This window comes from Quercus lobata, chromosome 9 (genome assembly GCF_001633185.2).
Source record: "Quercus lobata isolate SW786 chromosome 9, ValleyOak3.0 Primary Assembly, whole genome shotgun sequence".
Classification (NCBI taxonomy): domain Eukaryota; kingdom Viridiplantae; phylum Streptophyta; class Magnoliopsida; order Fagales; family Fagaceae; genus Quercus; species Quercus lobata.
This window is the reverse complement of record NC_044912.1, coordinates 3,364,070-3,381,246: the sequence shown is the minus strand read 5'-3', so window position 1 is coordinate 3,381,246 and position 17,177 is coordinate 3,364,070. Positions and strand designations below refer to the sequence as shown.

Genomic DNA, 17,177 nt, shown 5'->3' with positions numbered 1-17,177 from the left:
TATTAATATTCCCCAACCACTAATAAAAACCACAACATGACAGGTGTGAAACCATAGAAAGATGAAGGCAAAATCCTATGTGCATAGTTGCCAGTTAAAGTAAAGAATCATTGCTTGTAATAGCCAAATTATGTTTCAAAATCATGATTAGTCTGGCTCAGAAGCAGATCAGCACCAACAATATTATCACTAAAAGAGAATAACCACTTCAAAATTATTTAGATCTATCAAATTTTTTTGTTGCACTTGTACAGTACAATGAAAACACGAAAAACTAGAAAGAAATTACATAGGGCAATGTTTTTGGACAATATATTTTCACTCTTCTCCTTGAAAACCTAACAATGTCTTCAAGGAATGGATAATCAGTGTATCCAAGGACAGGGTCAGATATGTAGAATGTGTCTCTGTTGTACTTGTTGAGAGGAGCATTGAGCTTAAATCTCTTAGGCAAATCTGGATTGGCTAAATACAGACGACCATAAACAACAAGATCTGTATGGTTTTCAGCAATAGCTCTGTTCCCATCTTCCCTGTCATAACCCCCAGCAACAAAAAAGTTACCCTTAAAAGCCTTTGTCATTGGCACAAGACTATGGGGACAGTCACATATTTCTCCAACTGTCTTCATTCTTGGCTCAACCATGTGGCAGTAAAGAATACCATATTTGTTTAAGGATTTAGCCATGTAAAGGCCCAAAGATTTTGGATCCGAGTCTCCAGATTCCATAAGTCCATAAACACTCTTCCATTTTTGTCACGAAAGGCAACTCATTATGACTTATCAGAAGGACAAAAAAAAAAAAAAAACCCTCATTATTTTGTATATACAGTGGACTCCAATGATGTGGATGGATCATCTGTTTTCGTATGATATGAATTTAGACAAATGGCTGTCAAAATTCCGATTAGGCAGGAAATAGTATAGAAAAGAGCTTCTTGTTCTTGACCAAGAAAAAACCAATGGGTGGTCAAAGAATAAAAAATTTAAATCAAAGACCAGCACAAAGAAACAGCGTTTGTCTCATTATTAAAGTTTACATGGAATTTGAATTTTTGTTCTAATAAACTTTTAGTTTTTGTATGGTCCTTAAATTATTAAAAACAATTTTACTTTCTGTTGATTTTCTATCATGTTTGTCTGATTTCAAACAAACTTTAGATATGAAACCAATATTTTCTTCCCGAAAAATAAAATCATAAAATAAAGGAAACACAAAAATCTACATAATTCTAGGATTTAAAACAATCATATTTTCTACTGATACATATTTTTTCATGTGTTCAATCTGATCGAAATGCAAAGAAAAAGAAACAAAGAGTAGAAGACAATGATAATAAGTTGACAAAGCCTACACAAGTTTCCAAAAAGAAACAATTCTCAGAAATCATGGTTTGAGAAGCCAAGTCAAGTTGATATCTTTTTCAGCCACCTTGACCTCTAGATTGGTAAGAACTTCCTTGATAGGCTCCCAAAACTTAGCCCTCTCTTCATCACATATCACAAGCTTCAATTGCTCAAGATTTGTAGTTGATGGTGGCAACTCATTACGCAAGCTCAAGCACCCTTTCATGTGGATCTCCTCTAATTTACATAACTCACCAATCTCTTTTGGCAAGTGTCTAATGCTTAGGCAATCAGATATGTCGAGAAGTCTTAAGTTTTTAAGGCCTGTGATAGATTCTGGCAACTCAGACAAATCAGTACAGGACCTAAGCCTAAACACTTCTAAATTCACTAGCTTTCCAATCTCTTTGGGAAGTGTAGACAGTTGATGACAATTGGTGATAATGAGTGTTTTCAGGAGGATAACATCACACAGCACTACAGGCAATTCCACAAGATCATTACAATAGTCAATGTTTATCTCCATTAGATTTGGCACTGCATCTGAAACTTGGATAGTACAATTTCCAAAAGCCTGACCAATATTACACATGAACAAGGATATTTTCTTCAAACTCTTCAACAATACAGGGGCCTTGAAAAGGGAAGGGATTGAAACCTTCTCCAATCTGATTGTCTTTAAATCGGGTAGAGAATTGAGTAGTTGAAAATTTCTTAATTCAGTAGGAAAGAAACCATAATTAGTGATGATCAAAACCTTGAGATTATCCATTGTATCCACAAACTCAGGTAAGCTATAATTCTTTGTTTGGAAGTTCAGAACTAGAACCTCAACTTTGGGTGCTTGAATGTTGCTCCAAGTTAATGAGAACAATTCATCTGCAAAAAGTATTATATATGATGTGAGAGGGCACTTAACATGTATTATGTGCACGCGTGTTTATGTATGTGTGATAGAGGGAAACATGAACAAACCAGTTGAGATTGATAACAAGCGGGCATTGATGGGTTGCTGATTCTGTTCTGTGCACCAACTTGGTAGAGTGTTTCCACTTATGGCCATAATCAATCTTTGCCTTTGTCTTTCTGGCCCCTGGCAGCTTTCAAATATAGCTAGCTCTCTAAGAAGATCATGTTGTGTGACATAGTCTTCATTGTGATATTTGTTGATCTTACCTACATCTTTCCTGGTGATTGGACAAAAATTATAAGTTGGAAAGGTTGAAATTATTTCTTCAAATGGTTCATAAAAAAATAAATATCTCTTACTTCAAATGTAAAAAGTATATCTCAAATAATCTATGATAAAATGTTATTGCCATAAGAAGTTAATTAAGCTATAACTTATAGGACATTACAATAATTTGTGCCTAAGGCTGTGTACAGAGTTATTACTAATTATATCTAGCAACTAGCAATGGTTGCATGAAGAAAGAGGCTACAAGAATATCAGACCATAGAAATAAAGAGTTAGTATACCTTTTCCTCACAAGATTAGCCAGATTCCGGGTGGCGATTTTATGTAAATTGTCAATGGCTTTGTTGCCAACTTCATCTAGTTTATGTAATTCTGCCCACATATCAACAAGGGCAGCCACAGGGATCCTTTGGTCTTCAGGAAATGAACCTAGATCCATGAAACATTCTTTGAAGATGACCTCATGATCTGAAATTTCTAGGCTTTTTCGAAGACAATCAAGCAAATCAGAATTAGAATTGAAAATATAATGACTATTAGACCAATTCTCAGCTATACTGCACCAGGCCTCAACAGTGTTCTCATCGAGTAATCCACCAATCACTTCGAGCGCCAGTGGGAACCCACCACAGCCTCTCACCATCTGCAATTTATGGAACCAAAAAAAATCAGTCATAGTTTGGAGGCTACAGGGGTAATATTGGTCAATGTTATAGTAACTCAAACCACATGAAATTGTTTTGAAATATGAAACAAGGCTAGTAGGACCTTCTTATCTTTCTCCTTTTTCAATCAAGTTTTGGGAACAATTGGTTCAAAACAAAACAAGCAAGCTCAAATGTATGTATGAGTATGAAAGCATGATTTTGGTAAATACATTTTTTTTCTTTTTTTTTTGGTTGGGAATAGGGTACATACGGTATCATGTACTCATCAAGACCAAAACTAGATAGTATTTCGTCATTCATATGCATATACATACCTTAACCAATGGTGAAAAGTATAAATCAAATTAAGCACTTTTCATCCGAATATTGATGAAAGATTGACAAAGCACCTTTTTGATGGCTTCAACAGGAATGTTAGAACTCTCATGTTGCAGAGATGCTGAATGATGAAGCAGCATCGTTGCATAGTCATCATTCAACGGATTTAAGTAATATGTAAAGCTAAATCCTGGAAGTGCAGTTCTTGAGGTCACCAGAATATTGTAATTTGGAATATCAAACTTAAACTTCTTAAGACGGAATTCTGATCCAGACCAAACATCATCCAAGATCAATAATATAGGATTTGATCCAATTTTGGTCAGTCCTTCCCGTAGCTGGTTGATTGCATCTTCATCACTTTGGAACTCGGGCACCTGATCACTTATATATTGATATAGTCTTCGCGCAATGACCATCAGGTTGAAATTTTTAGAAACGGGGACAAAAAAAATATTGTCCTTAAATTTTCCTACCCAAAAACAATCCAGTTAGAAAGTTGCCATTGAGGCACATTTCATTTCTTATAACATTGTAAACTGAAAACATGTATAATAATGGTGGGCAGATGAAGTGAATTACACACAATTTCAATCGCAGCCAAGATTAAGAGGTGTGCGTGTGTGTATGTTACATTTTCTTTGTTACTACACTTCTAAGGCAATAAATGCAGTGGATGAAATATTCCAAGAACAGTGCTTCATGACTGTCAAGAGGGTTAACACAAAATAATGAACATAATTAGCAAAGGCCTATCATATCTTACCTAATGAGACATAAATTTGTTTCAAACTGTAGTTTAATTTCACCTTTACTTTTTTAATTTTTATGAATCGTAGTTTAATTTCACTTGCAGAAATTCAAATCTTCATGTGTGATTGCATTGCAATCCCATTTATTCCAATTACTCATCTATAAAATATATATATATAAAAGTTAAAGTATAGTATTTATTATTGCTACATTCCTATTAAGCTACCTCATCTGTTACGTCATTGACCACACCGTTAGTCTTTTTCATATTTATTTTTACCTCTAATTTTTTTTTACAATATTAAATAGAAAATAATATTTGCTTTACAAATTCATTTTAGACGGTTTTAACTTTACATATTCATCTACTTTAATTTTGATATTATAACTAAATGAAAAATAAAAATAAAAATGTTGTCTATATATATTCCTCTCTCAACCTTTTTTTTTTCTTTTTTTTTTTGTTGAAATTTTTTATTTTTCTTGCTTCTTTACCTTAGATTGATGAATATTATTGACTAATTCATATGTGTTCCTTAATACAAGTTTTTTTTTTTTTTTTGTCATTTTCTTTCCAACACTAAATACTTTTAATGAATAGTGTTTGTTGTTGATTTTATTTGAGGAAAATCATATTATATAATATGTCAAATTTTGTGTTGTTTTCAGGTTTTAATTTATTTGAAAAATAACAAAATAATTTGGATAAGCTAATTAAGAACAGTTAGTGTAGTTGAAGACAATGATTTTTGTGCAGTTTACTTTCACTGTTTGTAAATATTTTGTTTAACAAATTAGTAGTGGATTGTTATGTCTTTTTTATATGATGTTCTTAGATGCTTGAGCAATTATTTTGTTTTAAGCGTTTATGAATATTTTATATCGTTCTTTATATTCCTTATCTTATTAGTGTATTCTTTGAGATTCTTAAGAAAACAAATTCAATTTTGTGCGTCAAATTATTTATTTACCTATTCATTTTTCACATATTGGATTAGATGTAACATTAGATTATAGCAAAATTAACACAATACTTCTTCTTTTTCAAAAACAATTCTCTACTTTTTTCCCCTTTGGAATTGTACCCTTGGATTTTTTAAAAGGAAAAAGAGTTACAATCTTTTATTTTTCCCTTTCTTTTTATTATTATTTTGAATTGTAGTTTTGTTGAGTTTTATTAATTTTTTTTAGATACGTTTCTTGGTGTTTTTGACTGTGTGGTAGAAAAAATTGGGTTTGAAAAAGTTTGTTTAAAACTAAAAGAATAATTTCCAAATTATATATACTTTTTAATGATATACAAAATATTAAAAATTAATTTTATTAAAAATTAATATTTCACTACATTGCCTTTGAATTCTTGAGAAAAAAATGTATTGTTTTGATTTTGGTACAACAGAAATTATATATATATATATATATAAAGATTACATTTTGTGATTTTTTTTATAATAAATGAAAATATGATTATGAATTACATTACTATTTATTAAATTAGTACAAGTTGTAAAAAAATAATAATGAGACTATCCTAAAAATATTATCATGTACAACATGCAGGATCTGCCTCTAGTGCTTATAAAATTGAAGCAATAGTTCAATTTCAGATTAAACAATGAACTTTGTTAAGAATTCAACTGATAAATTAGTTGATTCGAAGAAGGATTGAGTTTGCTAGTTATGATATAAACGATTGTACCTTAAGATTATTGAGTATTTTACTGCTAGTCGTAATGCAGTAGTTGTGATATAAACGACTGTAGCTTAAGATTATTGAGTATTTTATTGCTAGTCGTAATGCATGAGTGTGTCAGGTGTTCATTAAACCATAACACAGCATTGTACTTCTTTCTCATCTGATTTAAAAAAAATAAAAAATGTGTAGCATTCTTGTTTATATAGCATTTTAACAAACTTCTATACGTATTTTGTTTTAGGTAGTACCTAACAGTTTACTAAGATCCACATACTAGCACAATAGATAACTTTAAGAATATGCAAGCACATGCCAATTATGCATATAAAATTACATACACAAAAAAGAAGAGAGAGATCAAATACCTTTAATTTCCTGGTCATGACCAAGCATTTTCACCAGTGTGGTCTTTCCGCATCCTCCAGGGGCAGTCAGTAGAATCTGCTGCCTCTTCTTATTCAGCAGCTGCGTCTTCAACACCATCAAAGGCAGATCCATGCCGACAGTAAAATCCGGGGGTGGAGGAACCACACACGTTGACCCACTTTTAATCGCTAGCGACTCCATTCGCTTGCAAAGAAAATTCTGCTTCTCCAAAATCTGCAATATATCCCTTCTGTTCTGAGCTGGGATATGAAGCTGAAAGAATTTCACAATGGACTCATTCAACTCTGCAAGTTCTTTCTCGAAAGAGGAGTCCAACTCTTGGTTGTCCAACATGCCAATGAGCTCCTTGGCCTTCCTCATATCTTCGATCAAGCTCTTTGTTTCCTCTTCTCGGTGATCAAGTATTTCGTTTAATCGTGTTATGTCTTTAACCACTGGATCTATAAGATCTAGATTGTGTTTGAGGCTTTTAAGAATTGACTTGAACATAAGGGCATCACTTCCAACACTCTTAAATGTGTCATGCAACACATTAACTAACTCTCCAAACACTGCCCCCAGAGCAGCCCCTCCTACCAATGATGCCATAGCTTTGCTTTGCAAACTAACTCAAACCTCCAATATGACAAAAGAAAAGAAACCAAAGATTCTGTATGCAAGATCTTTGGAAACTAGTTAAGAAACAAACACACTACATATCAAGGAATAGGCCAAACAGATTTTTTTTTTTTTTAAATGGATACCAATTTAGATCTCTATCTCCTGTTTCTTCTGATCAGTTACCTTGTGCTGATAAGGAAACGGAGCAGAGGATCAAAGTAAAGCCATTTGAGATGAAAGAAGAACGTATGCTTCTTCCCTGGAAAACAATCATAGGGGTATAAATAAAAGACTAGACCAAGTAACAGATTTATACTTTTTTTCTTTCTTCTTTTTCTTCTTCTTCTACTTTTTTGGGAGTAAATATTGACTTAGAAGAGAAGCAGGGTATAAACATAGGACCATGATAAAGCTACTAAATATATTGTTCATATGTTGGTGCCTTAAATATTCTATACGATATATGGTGATTTACTATAAAAAAAACACCGAATGCTTTCATATCATATACTTTATGCTAAAAATTAGTTCTTTTTTCTTGGGAGAATCTCTTTAAATATTGACTTAGAAGGGAAGCAAAGTATAAACCATAGGACCATGCTAAAGCTACCACATATATTGTTCATATGGTGGTGTCTTAAATATACTATATGATATATGGGGATTTACTATAAAAAAAACACCAAATGTTTTCATATCATATACTTTATGATAAAAATTAGTTCTTTTATACATGATTCTTGTGTCGTCTACTGATTCCTAGGTTTATTTTTGTTATTTTTCTGTCCTTTTTTTTTTTTTTGAGAGTTTTTTCTGTCCTTGTTGATTGTCAATCCCTTTGAAAATTTGTGTTGCATCTGGAGTGCCATGTGTGTACATTAAAATAAGATACTCGGGGGGGGAAATAAATAAAAGTCCAAAAAAAAATAGAAGTAATTACTTTGTTAGCAAAGAAGTAAGTACACACCTTAAAAGAAAAAGAAAGAAAGAAAGAAATAAACATGATTCCAATAGCCATGATGTAATGTCAAGAACCATAGCTGATTGAGTATCTGACATCCAACACACTTAAGTATCTAACATCATGGGTCATCAAATTTGGGATAATAGTCCCAACAAATAGATGAAGATAAGAGAATAAAAAAAAAAAGTTACGAATTCATCATAGGTCATCATGATGTAATGAATTTATCTTCTTCTTAATAAAGTTACGAGTTTTTCATAAAAAAAGAAAAGAAAAAAGAAAGAGAATCTTTTTACTTCTTATTGGTTCCACTCACTAGCCATCGTTTTAAATACAAAAGTGAGGAAATGATTGCGCATTCATGGTTTAGCAATACGCCTAATAAAAGTTTGGGGAAAGCTCCTGCAAACAGATCGAAGTTCAAAGGAGATGCTAACAAACAAAGTCTTAGATCAGCTGCAGATTTATTTATTTATTTTTATCAGAAAAATATAAGATTAGGCCATTCTTCTTATCTAGAATTACATATCGCACTTTCTAATGTCTCTAGAGTTCAAATCCCCCTTTCCCCAAGTACATAATAACAAAAAGGAAAAACTTTAAAACATTATTTTCCTTATTTGATCCAATTGTTTAAATTTTTTTTAAAAAAATTAATTGTGATTAACGTGTGAAAATATTTTAGACCCTTTAAAAAATATAGACACCAAAAAGTTGTATATTGATAATATATATACACTCACTAAGCTATCATGACAGAAAAAAGTGACAAAAATATGGTGTTTAGAGATGAATTGTAGGCACCTACAATAGCATTGGATTGGACCGGATTCCGCCTCGTCATCACGGTTTTGGGCTTGCCCATATGATATTTCATGAAAACTTCACGATGTCTACTGAGGTCATCAGAGAGAGGCTGGGGCAGCTCATTCTTGTTGTGAGAGGGGTGCCTCATGAGCCCGCCAAAAATCTTCCGTTCCAAAAAATTTGTTGGCTTAAGATTTGTACAAATTGTACCAAATCTGGCTCATGGAGTATACGTGCACCACACCCTTTAATCTCAATATCTGGGCTGTAGGTTTTAATGAATGGCCTAATGTCATCACATCCATGTAATAGTACTCCTAACTTCGCTTGCGAAATATATAGCCAAATTCCAAATGACTGAAATGAGCCAACATGAATTTTGTCTCTAGGGAACTCATAGTTTCGTGGAAAATCTTCAGGACCACCGTGCATTTCCAAACGAAATTCATGAAAATCTGTAGGATCACCAGGAGAAACCTCGCTCAAATTTTTTTGGACTTTAATATCAACACATAGAGCAATTCCTGTCCAATTAGTATCATACTGATGTAGCGGGATTGAAACATCTGACCCACGATTCTGATGGTCGAACCACGTTGGAATTTCAATCTGATTTAACACGCTATAAAATTCTTCACTTTCACGAATATGATCCTGTAAAATATTAATGCAAAAGCAAAAAGATGTTCAAATTTTTGTATATAAAAAAAAAAAAAAAATTTAAAAATTAAAAAAAAAAAAGTGTAAAAAGAAGTTTTCAATGCATGCATGTTTGTGAGAGAAAAACCTCCATGTAACTTTGTCACAATGGCTGGAAGTGTATATCTGGCAAAGAATTCTCAATTATTTTGCCTCCATTCTCGAGCAAGCTGTCCAGCAAAAAACCCTCGGTGATTTTTCCTTCTTCATCCTCAAGAAAGCTAAGGCAATTAATAAAAGCCAATCCTGCTTCACCCGAAGTCCAGACAACAGAGTTATTTGAATAATTTTCCAATGAAGTACATCCTCGTGCCATTACATACTTCGTACTTAATGAAAGACATGACAATGATTGAAGCTTGCTACAATTATCCGAGAAAAAGAAGTGTAAGCATAGAAAGTTTTGAAATGGCATCAGGCAAGCGTGTAAAATTGTTTTTGCTCAGATTCAGAGACCGCAGTGAGGATAAGCTACTAAGATCAGGGAGTGCTCCATCTGACAAATTGCAATCACTTAGATCAAGAGATTTTAAAGAGCTTAATCCTGAGAATGACTCGGGTAACTGCAGGTTGGCGGGCTCTGGTTCAGGACGTTGAGCATGGAAAAATCTGTGTCCATAAAGCAAGGGAGAGCCCGGGTAAATGACGTGATTTTGGTAGTTGAACCCTACATCCAGATAGTGTAAGGATTTCAAGAGATGTCAAAGCACGAATGGCACTAGGAAAACTCAAGAGGTACTTGCAATATTTAAGATTCAATATGGTCAGGCCAGCTAGATGTTTGATTGATGATGGTAGTTCTTTTATGGCAGTCTTGTCCAAATAAAGCTTTGACGAGCGTGTCATATTTTCCCCAATCTCTCAAAGCTTCTCGAGTCTTGAACAGCCTGATAGAATAAGAACTTCAAGGGATTCTAATTTGATCTCCTGTGGAAGGTTCTTAAGACTTTCACAATCTTTTAGATTTAATAAAGTAAGATTTTTGAGAGCTCCGACTGATGGATGAACATTATACAGTCTTGTACAACCTTGAAAAGTTAAACTCCTAAGATTTTGAAATCCACTGAAATCAGGAGTCTTGATTAAGTTTTGAGAGTAACTAAGGTCCATAACTCTTAGCAGGTTCAAATTCTGTGATTAAACAAAAAATAGATACGAAAAATTAAGCATATAATAACTTAGTCTAATTTACAGTAATAATAATAATAATAATAAATTGCATTAGTAACAGTCTTACATTAAATACTTCTGGTAGTTGCTCAATCTGGCTATTAGGCATAGTAAGTTCAACAAGATTGCATGGTCAAAAACTCCTTGGCATGGATTTCAATGGATAATCATGCCATTCCATCATTCGTAATTGATTAGAAAGATGATTAAGGCCCCAAAAACGGACTGCACTGCAGATCTTAATCAACTCTAGTCCTCCCATCTTTGAGAAGGCATTGGCATTCAAGTGTTCTTTACATGGAGGGGAGTTTAGCATCATGCCTTTAACATATTCTGTTCCCTAGTTACCATCAAAAACGAAATTAGTGTAGGAAATTTGGAAAATTATAGAAATGTATACTTCCCTAAGCTTATGTGTATATATATTAATGCACTTACAGTATTATTCCTCAGTATAGAAAAGATATCCTCATACTTCCACAACCTACTTCGTCTTCCAGGCTCGTGTATTGCTTCATGACGAACCATTGCCCTACCCATTGCTTGTAGCAAATCATGCATCCATAATTTTCCTTGAAAAATAGTAGTGAGAGAATTGTTCTGTAGAAATACTAGGTTTGCAAGATAACCAGGATCATTTAGAATATTTGCAACTTGATTTTTGTCCATTCCCTTGAAGAAAAATGCAATGTCCAAAAATAATTCTTTCACATTCTTGTCCAATATTCTCTTATAAATAATTTCAAGTTTAGTCAAAACTTCTCCTTCAGAATTTTCCTCTAGTTCACCCAAGTAACTTTTCCATACATCTATTTCTTTGTTATGCAAGAAGGAACCAAAACATTCAAGAGCTAAAGGAAGGCCTTGAGCATACTTCACAAAATCATTTGACAAATCCACAAAATCATTTTCAGGATGGGCTTGCTTAAAGGCTTTCCTACTAAAGAGCTCCAACGCTTTATAATTATGTACTGGCTTTACCTCATATATATCATCCACTTCATGTGTTACCAACAACTGTTTGTCTTCACTTGTTATAATGATTCTACTCCCTTGAGCAAACCAATCATGGCTCCCCACAATTGCATCTAGTTGGCCTTTTTCAGACACATTATCAAGAGCAATAAGAACCTTTATACCGCAGAGCATTTTCCTAATAATCTGCTTTCCACTATAAATACTTGTTATATTAAATTCTCTTTTGAAAATGTGCTTAAGAACTTCCTTTTGATAAGAAACTAGATTTCCAGTTTCTGTATCATGTTTAAAATAAATAAAGCTTTTGTCATCAAAATCTTGAGAAATTTCGCAATAAATAATTTCTGCCAAAGTTGTCTTTTCCACCCCACCAACCCCCCAAATCCCAATAAAGAGAACATCTTTCAACCTTTTATTTACTAAATCCATCATTTCCTTCACACTGGATTCCATTCCAACAAGATGTTTGGAAATATTTAGGAAGTTGTTTCCATCAACAGATTCTCTTATAAGTTTAACAATTGCCTGAATGACGATGACGCTTGATTTAGAACTGTAGAGAAGACAAAAAAAAAAAAAAAAAAAAAAAAAAAAAAAAAAAAAAAAAAAAAAAATTTCTTAAAATGATGCTAGATTAATTACTGCAATTTTTACCATATAAATCTCATGCATCAACTTTTAAATGCAAAACTAGAAAATGTGTTTATTATTTTGTTGATGTAATACCAATCACATTAATTAAAATGTCAATTTATAGATTTTTTAGAATTAAAATTGAAAATCGTAGTTTTAGTAATTTCTATTCATTTATTATTATGTTATTAATGTAATACCAAGTATCAACACATTGATTGTTAGCTAAATTTATAAGGGTTCATTTTTTTTTTTTTTTTTAAATAAAATTGATAGCAGCCAAGGAAATCTCTAAGCTATAGTGTCTACAAGTCAGTCTCTCACCAAAGCATGTGAGCCTACAAGTCAGGGTCGGCTCTAAGATGTGTATTATAAGAAGGTCCCAAAATTTGAGGAATGATAGCAGTTTATATATACAAACTAGAAAATATATATATATATATATATGTATTGTGAAACAAATTATGGTCTTGATTGGGAGGTGAAGGAAAGAGTACACACTATGTTACTTTCACAATATATAGTATCTAAACAAAATTTTACGATGTTAAAAATCTGAAAATAAATTAAATTAAATTAAGAATCCAACATATATGTTACTTTCTCACAGGTTAAAGCAAAGTAAGATATTACCTTAGGTCCATATCCCATCCGGCTATATTGGCCACTAGTCTCAATGCATCCCTCCACTTCTGTATCCTCTCATCGTTGACGCTGGTTCCATGAGCAATATCAATTGCAAATGGCCCAGTCTGTTTGCGTACATTAGAGGGTTTTACATTGTAAAAGACCGGCAACACTGTTTGTCCCGTCTTATTTTTGCATTCAACAATTTTGACAAGTTTATCCAAACACCACTTGGAAGTAGCATAATTTTCTGATAAAACAACGATTGCATACTGGGACCCTTCTATTGCCTCAATGAGCGCTGAAGAAATATATTCTCCTGGTTGGATACTTTTGTCGTCTCTAAATACAACAAAGTGCGCCCGTTCCAATGCCTCATATAAATGGTCTGTAAAGGTATTGCGGGTGTCTTCACCCCGAAAACTGATAAAATCATCGTATTGCTGTATAGGTGTTGAATATGATGAAGAGGGTCTTTCAGAGCTAGTGGAAACCATTGGAAACTTACTAACAAGCTTGTTTGTGGAAAATCTACAAAGAGAGTTTCAGAACAAAGAAAATGGAAACCTGAAACCTGAAAATTGAACCATCCGAGCCTTAAGAGTGCTTACTTTCACGTCAAATCATTAGAAACTCATCAGAATATATTTTTTATTTTTTAATTTATCGTTGGAGAACAGCTTTGGGAGTTATGTTCCAAGCAGTTTCCTGGACTTACTAATATTGCCTTTTTAGTATTTTTCTATTTGTTGGTAGGGAACAGTCGTGAAGGGGTGTAATCGGTGCAGTTTGGTCGGTTTGAACTGCGATTTTTCCGCCGAACCGAAATTTTCGGTTTTACCAAATTTGGCACCGACACCGAACCGTAAGGGAGGAACACCGACACCGAACTGACTGGATTTCAATCGCTTCGGTTCGGTTCGGCCGGCTTTCGGTTGCTTCCAATTTCTTAGAAACCAAACAGATCAAAGAAAAAGAAAAAGCCAATTTCCCTTTGGTTTCCCACATTTTCTCATCATCCAAACACCAAGCACTAAGCAAACCAAAAAAAAAAAAAAAAAAAAACTCAAAATCATGTATATATTCAGAGTTCATACCAAATAAGAAAATATATATATTTCCCTCTGCTTTCCCATGTTTTCTCACCACCCAAACACTAAGCACCAAGCGAAGTAGCAAACACAAAAAAAAAAAAAAAAAAAAAAAAAAAAAAAAAAAAACGAGTGTACTGAAGCAGCGTGATAGAGAGAGAGAAACAGCGGCGTGATGTAGAGAGAGAGAAACGGAGGCATGACACTATGACAGAAAGAGAGAGATGGGGAGGAAGAGAATGACTGGAGAATTAAGACTATAATTTTTTTTTCACAACTACTCTTATAAGATAACTCTTTTTAGGTTTTATTGAGTATGTAGTACGTGGACACAGATTTACCAACAATTTTCCACATTTTTTGTATGGGATCCACACTGTCAATCATTTGTGTCACGATGGGGTTGTGGTGAATATATGTAACAGTAACATTGTGTCCCTAGCCCCATTTTTTTATTTTGCTCAAGAAAGGCAACTAAAAAAATATTTAATTAAGTATTATTATTTATGAGAACAATAAATAAAACTCATTATATATATATATATATGTACAATGGACCCCAATGATGTGGATGGAGCACCAATTTTTGTTGATAAAAGCACCAAGAAACATTTTTTTTTTAGAGATTCAACTTATGGTGTTACTAAGATATCAATTAATTTTTGATGTAGACGAAAATTGAACCTCAGATCTCTTATACAATCATCAGAGACATTACTAGTTGAGTTAATTGGAACCCACAAGTACCAAAAAAACATATGATTATGAATATAGAGCCTTATAGACGTAAGGTTGTTGAAATTCAGATACGACAGGTAAAAAGTTAATAATATAGAAAAGAGCTTCTTGTTCTTGACCAACAAAAAACCAATGGATCAAAGAATAAAAAAATTAAAAATTAAAAACAAAGACCAGCACAAAGTAACAGTGTTTGTCTCGTTATTAGAGTTTGCATGAAATTTTACTTTTTCGTTTTTATAAACTATTAATTTTTGTTATGGTCCCTAAATTATTAAAAACATTATACTTTCCGTTGATTTTTGTTCTCAACTATAATGAGCTGCTCAGCAGCCTCCATATCTGCCACATCCTGATTCCTGAATGGACAGTGCATGGATATCTAGGACTTGGCTTATCGATGCGGGCGCTCTCTCTAGTCGGTTATACTTCTACCAGGTAATTATGTTGTTTCATTAACTTAGCCATTATTATATTTGTTATAGAATCCTGGTTGAAATCACACACACTCACAGAAAAAGGAATGTTATGCAAATGTGGACTAATAAAATTTGGCTACATGCTAAGTTCATGTTCACAGTAAATGCATTTAGAAGCCTGTAAATTTTTGTCATCTACTTATTCTATGCATTGACAATTCAACTAATTGAAATTCCTTATCACTAATGGTATGTTTCTGTATGTTATCTTTGAGGAGAGACTCCCCAAAGGCCTTGTGAGACTTAAAAATTTTCAATTCTTCCTTTTATCTCCTATCTGATCTTCTCTTTCTTACTTTATTCTTAATTCTGCAGTACCGTACAAACTTGTCATCCGTAATTCTGTCCTTTCACCCATACTCATCCTTGAGGTGCTACAGCTTTGTCCAAAAATTCTAGCCCTAACTCTATGCAGCTTTCAATCATCAGATTGGATGCGGTTGAAATATATCATAGGATTGCATTGGATTTTTCATAGCATCCTGAAGGACCTGAACCCATTAGAGCAATTTCTTCCATAATTCACAATTGTGAACTTTCTTAGTTTAATCTAACTTAATTAGTGCAGCTGAGTTTGCCCCTCTGCTTCAAGATGGACAATATAATTATAGGACACTAATGGGAACCATATTACCATTGCACAGGATCCAGGAACAGAACCAACAAGGCGTGTATGGTCTTCAATTAATGTTGGTCTTCAATATAATTCTCACTTGTTTATTTATTTATTTATTATTATTTTAGTTTTGGCATTTTTGCCATGGGATTCCCCATATTGGATTGAGTAATTGTGGTTTTAGAAGACCACACTTGCCTTTTTAATTTGAAAATTTCTACGGACACTCAAATTCATATTTGATTTCACATGCTTGAGTGTCATCTTATAGTACATTAATATTTTTTCTTTTTCATAACTAGTTGACCCATTTGTAAGTGATGAAACCAATTGAAAAATTGAGAACCCAACATGTTATTTTTACCCTTGTTAATGGCAACTGATTTTTTATTTATTAAGTCCATAAACACTCTTTTAATTTTGCTCAAGAAAGGCAACTCATTAATTTAGCATTATGACTTATGAGAAAGACAAAAAAAATATTTTTTTTAAAAAACCTCATTATTATGTATGTACAGTGGAATCCAATGATGCGGATTAGGGGTGTGCATGGGTCGGGTTGGGTCGGGTTGAGGGAATTTTTTGACCCAACCCACCATGGTGGGTCAAAAAAAATTCAACCCAACCCAACCCAACCCAACCCACGTGGGTCGGGTTGGATCGGGTTGAACCCATGGGTTTGACAATTTTTTATTTATTATTAAATTGAGTAGAAAAAAAATATAAATATTAATATATTAAAAAAACCTAAAGATTAGTATCAATATAACTCCTTGAAAGCTCAACACTAATGACTAAACAACAATAGTAATTTATTAGAATTTGTGTGAACTAATTGACTTTTATATAGGATAGGAAAAATTGGTTATTTAAAAAAATTTATTAATTATATAATATATTATATATATATATTAAATTAGTATTAGTAGAAGGAATTGAGGAAATGCAAATTATTAAATATATAATATATATTTATATATATATATATATATATATATATATAAAAGTGCCCTACAACTGATTTTTTTTAAAAAAAAATTATTAAATATAAAATATATTTTAAATATATATTAAATATGGATGGGTCGGGTCGGGTTTGGCGGGTTTGTAATTTTATGACCCAAACCCAACCCGACCCGCTATAATAATTTTTTTGGTAACCCAACCCAACCCACCAAGCCTTAAAAACCGACCCAACCTGGTGGGTCGGGTCGAGTTGGGTCGGGTTTGGCGGGTCGGTGGGTTTTCTGCACACCCCTAATGCGGATGGAGCACCAATTTTTCTTGATATAAGCACCAAGAAATATATGATTATGAATTTAGACGTACGTATGGTTGTCAAAATTCAGATTAGACAGGAAATAATATAGAAAAGAGCTTCTTGTTCTTGACCAAGAAAAATCCAAT

The 17,177-nt window shown here is 33.0% G+C and overlaps 2 protein-coding genes and 1 long non-coding RNA gene across 3 annotated transcripts; all 3 read right to left on the bottom strand.

The window, feature by feature from the left end:
* Nucleotides 1-1,322: 1,322 nt before the first annotated feature.
* Nucleotides 1,323-7,230, bottom strand: LOC115960394 (probable disease resistance protein At5g66900). Its single transcript, XM_031079277.1, has 5 exons — nt 6,347-7,230; nt 3,604-4,004; nt 2,828-3,189; nt 2,324-2,535; nt 1,323-2,227 (listed from the first exon to the last, which is right to left on the bottom strand). The coding sequence occupies exons 1-5, from the start codon at nt 6,954-6,956 to the stop codon at nt 1,389-1,391; spliced, it is 2,424 nt and encodes an 807-aa protein (XP_030935137.1). The 5' UTR covers nt 6,957-7,230; the 3' UTR covers nt 1,323-1,388.
* A 3,328-nt stretch (nt 7,231-10,558) lies between these two features.
* Nucleotides 10,559-11,134, bottom strand: LOC115959758. Its single transcript, XR_004084985.1, has 3 exons — nt 11,047-11,134; nt 10,676-10,948; nt 10,559-10,569 (listed from the first exon to the last, which is right to left on the bottom strand). It is a non-coding gene; the product is annotated as an uncharacterized LOC115959758 (long non-coding RNA).
* A 1,714-nt stretch (nt 11,135-12,848) lies between these two features.
* On the bottom strand, nt 12,849-15,051 carry LOC115961061 (TMV resistance protein N-like). Its single transcript, XM_031080108.1, has 3 exons — nt 14,965-15,051; nt 13,742-13,794; nt 12,849-13,377 (listed from the first exon to the last, which is right to left on the bottom strand). The coding sequence occupies exons 1-3, from the start codon at nt 15,049-15,051 to the stop codon at nt 12,849-12,851; spliced, it is 669 nt and encodes a 222-aa protein (XP_030935968.1).
* Nucleotides 15,052-17,177: the final 2,126 nt, after the last annotated feature.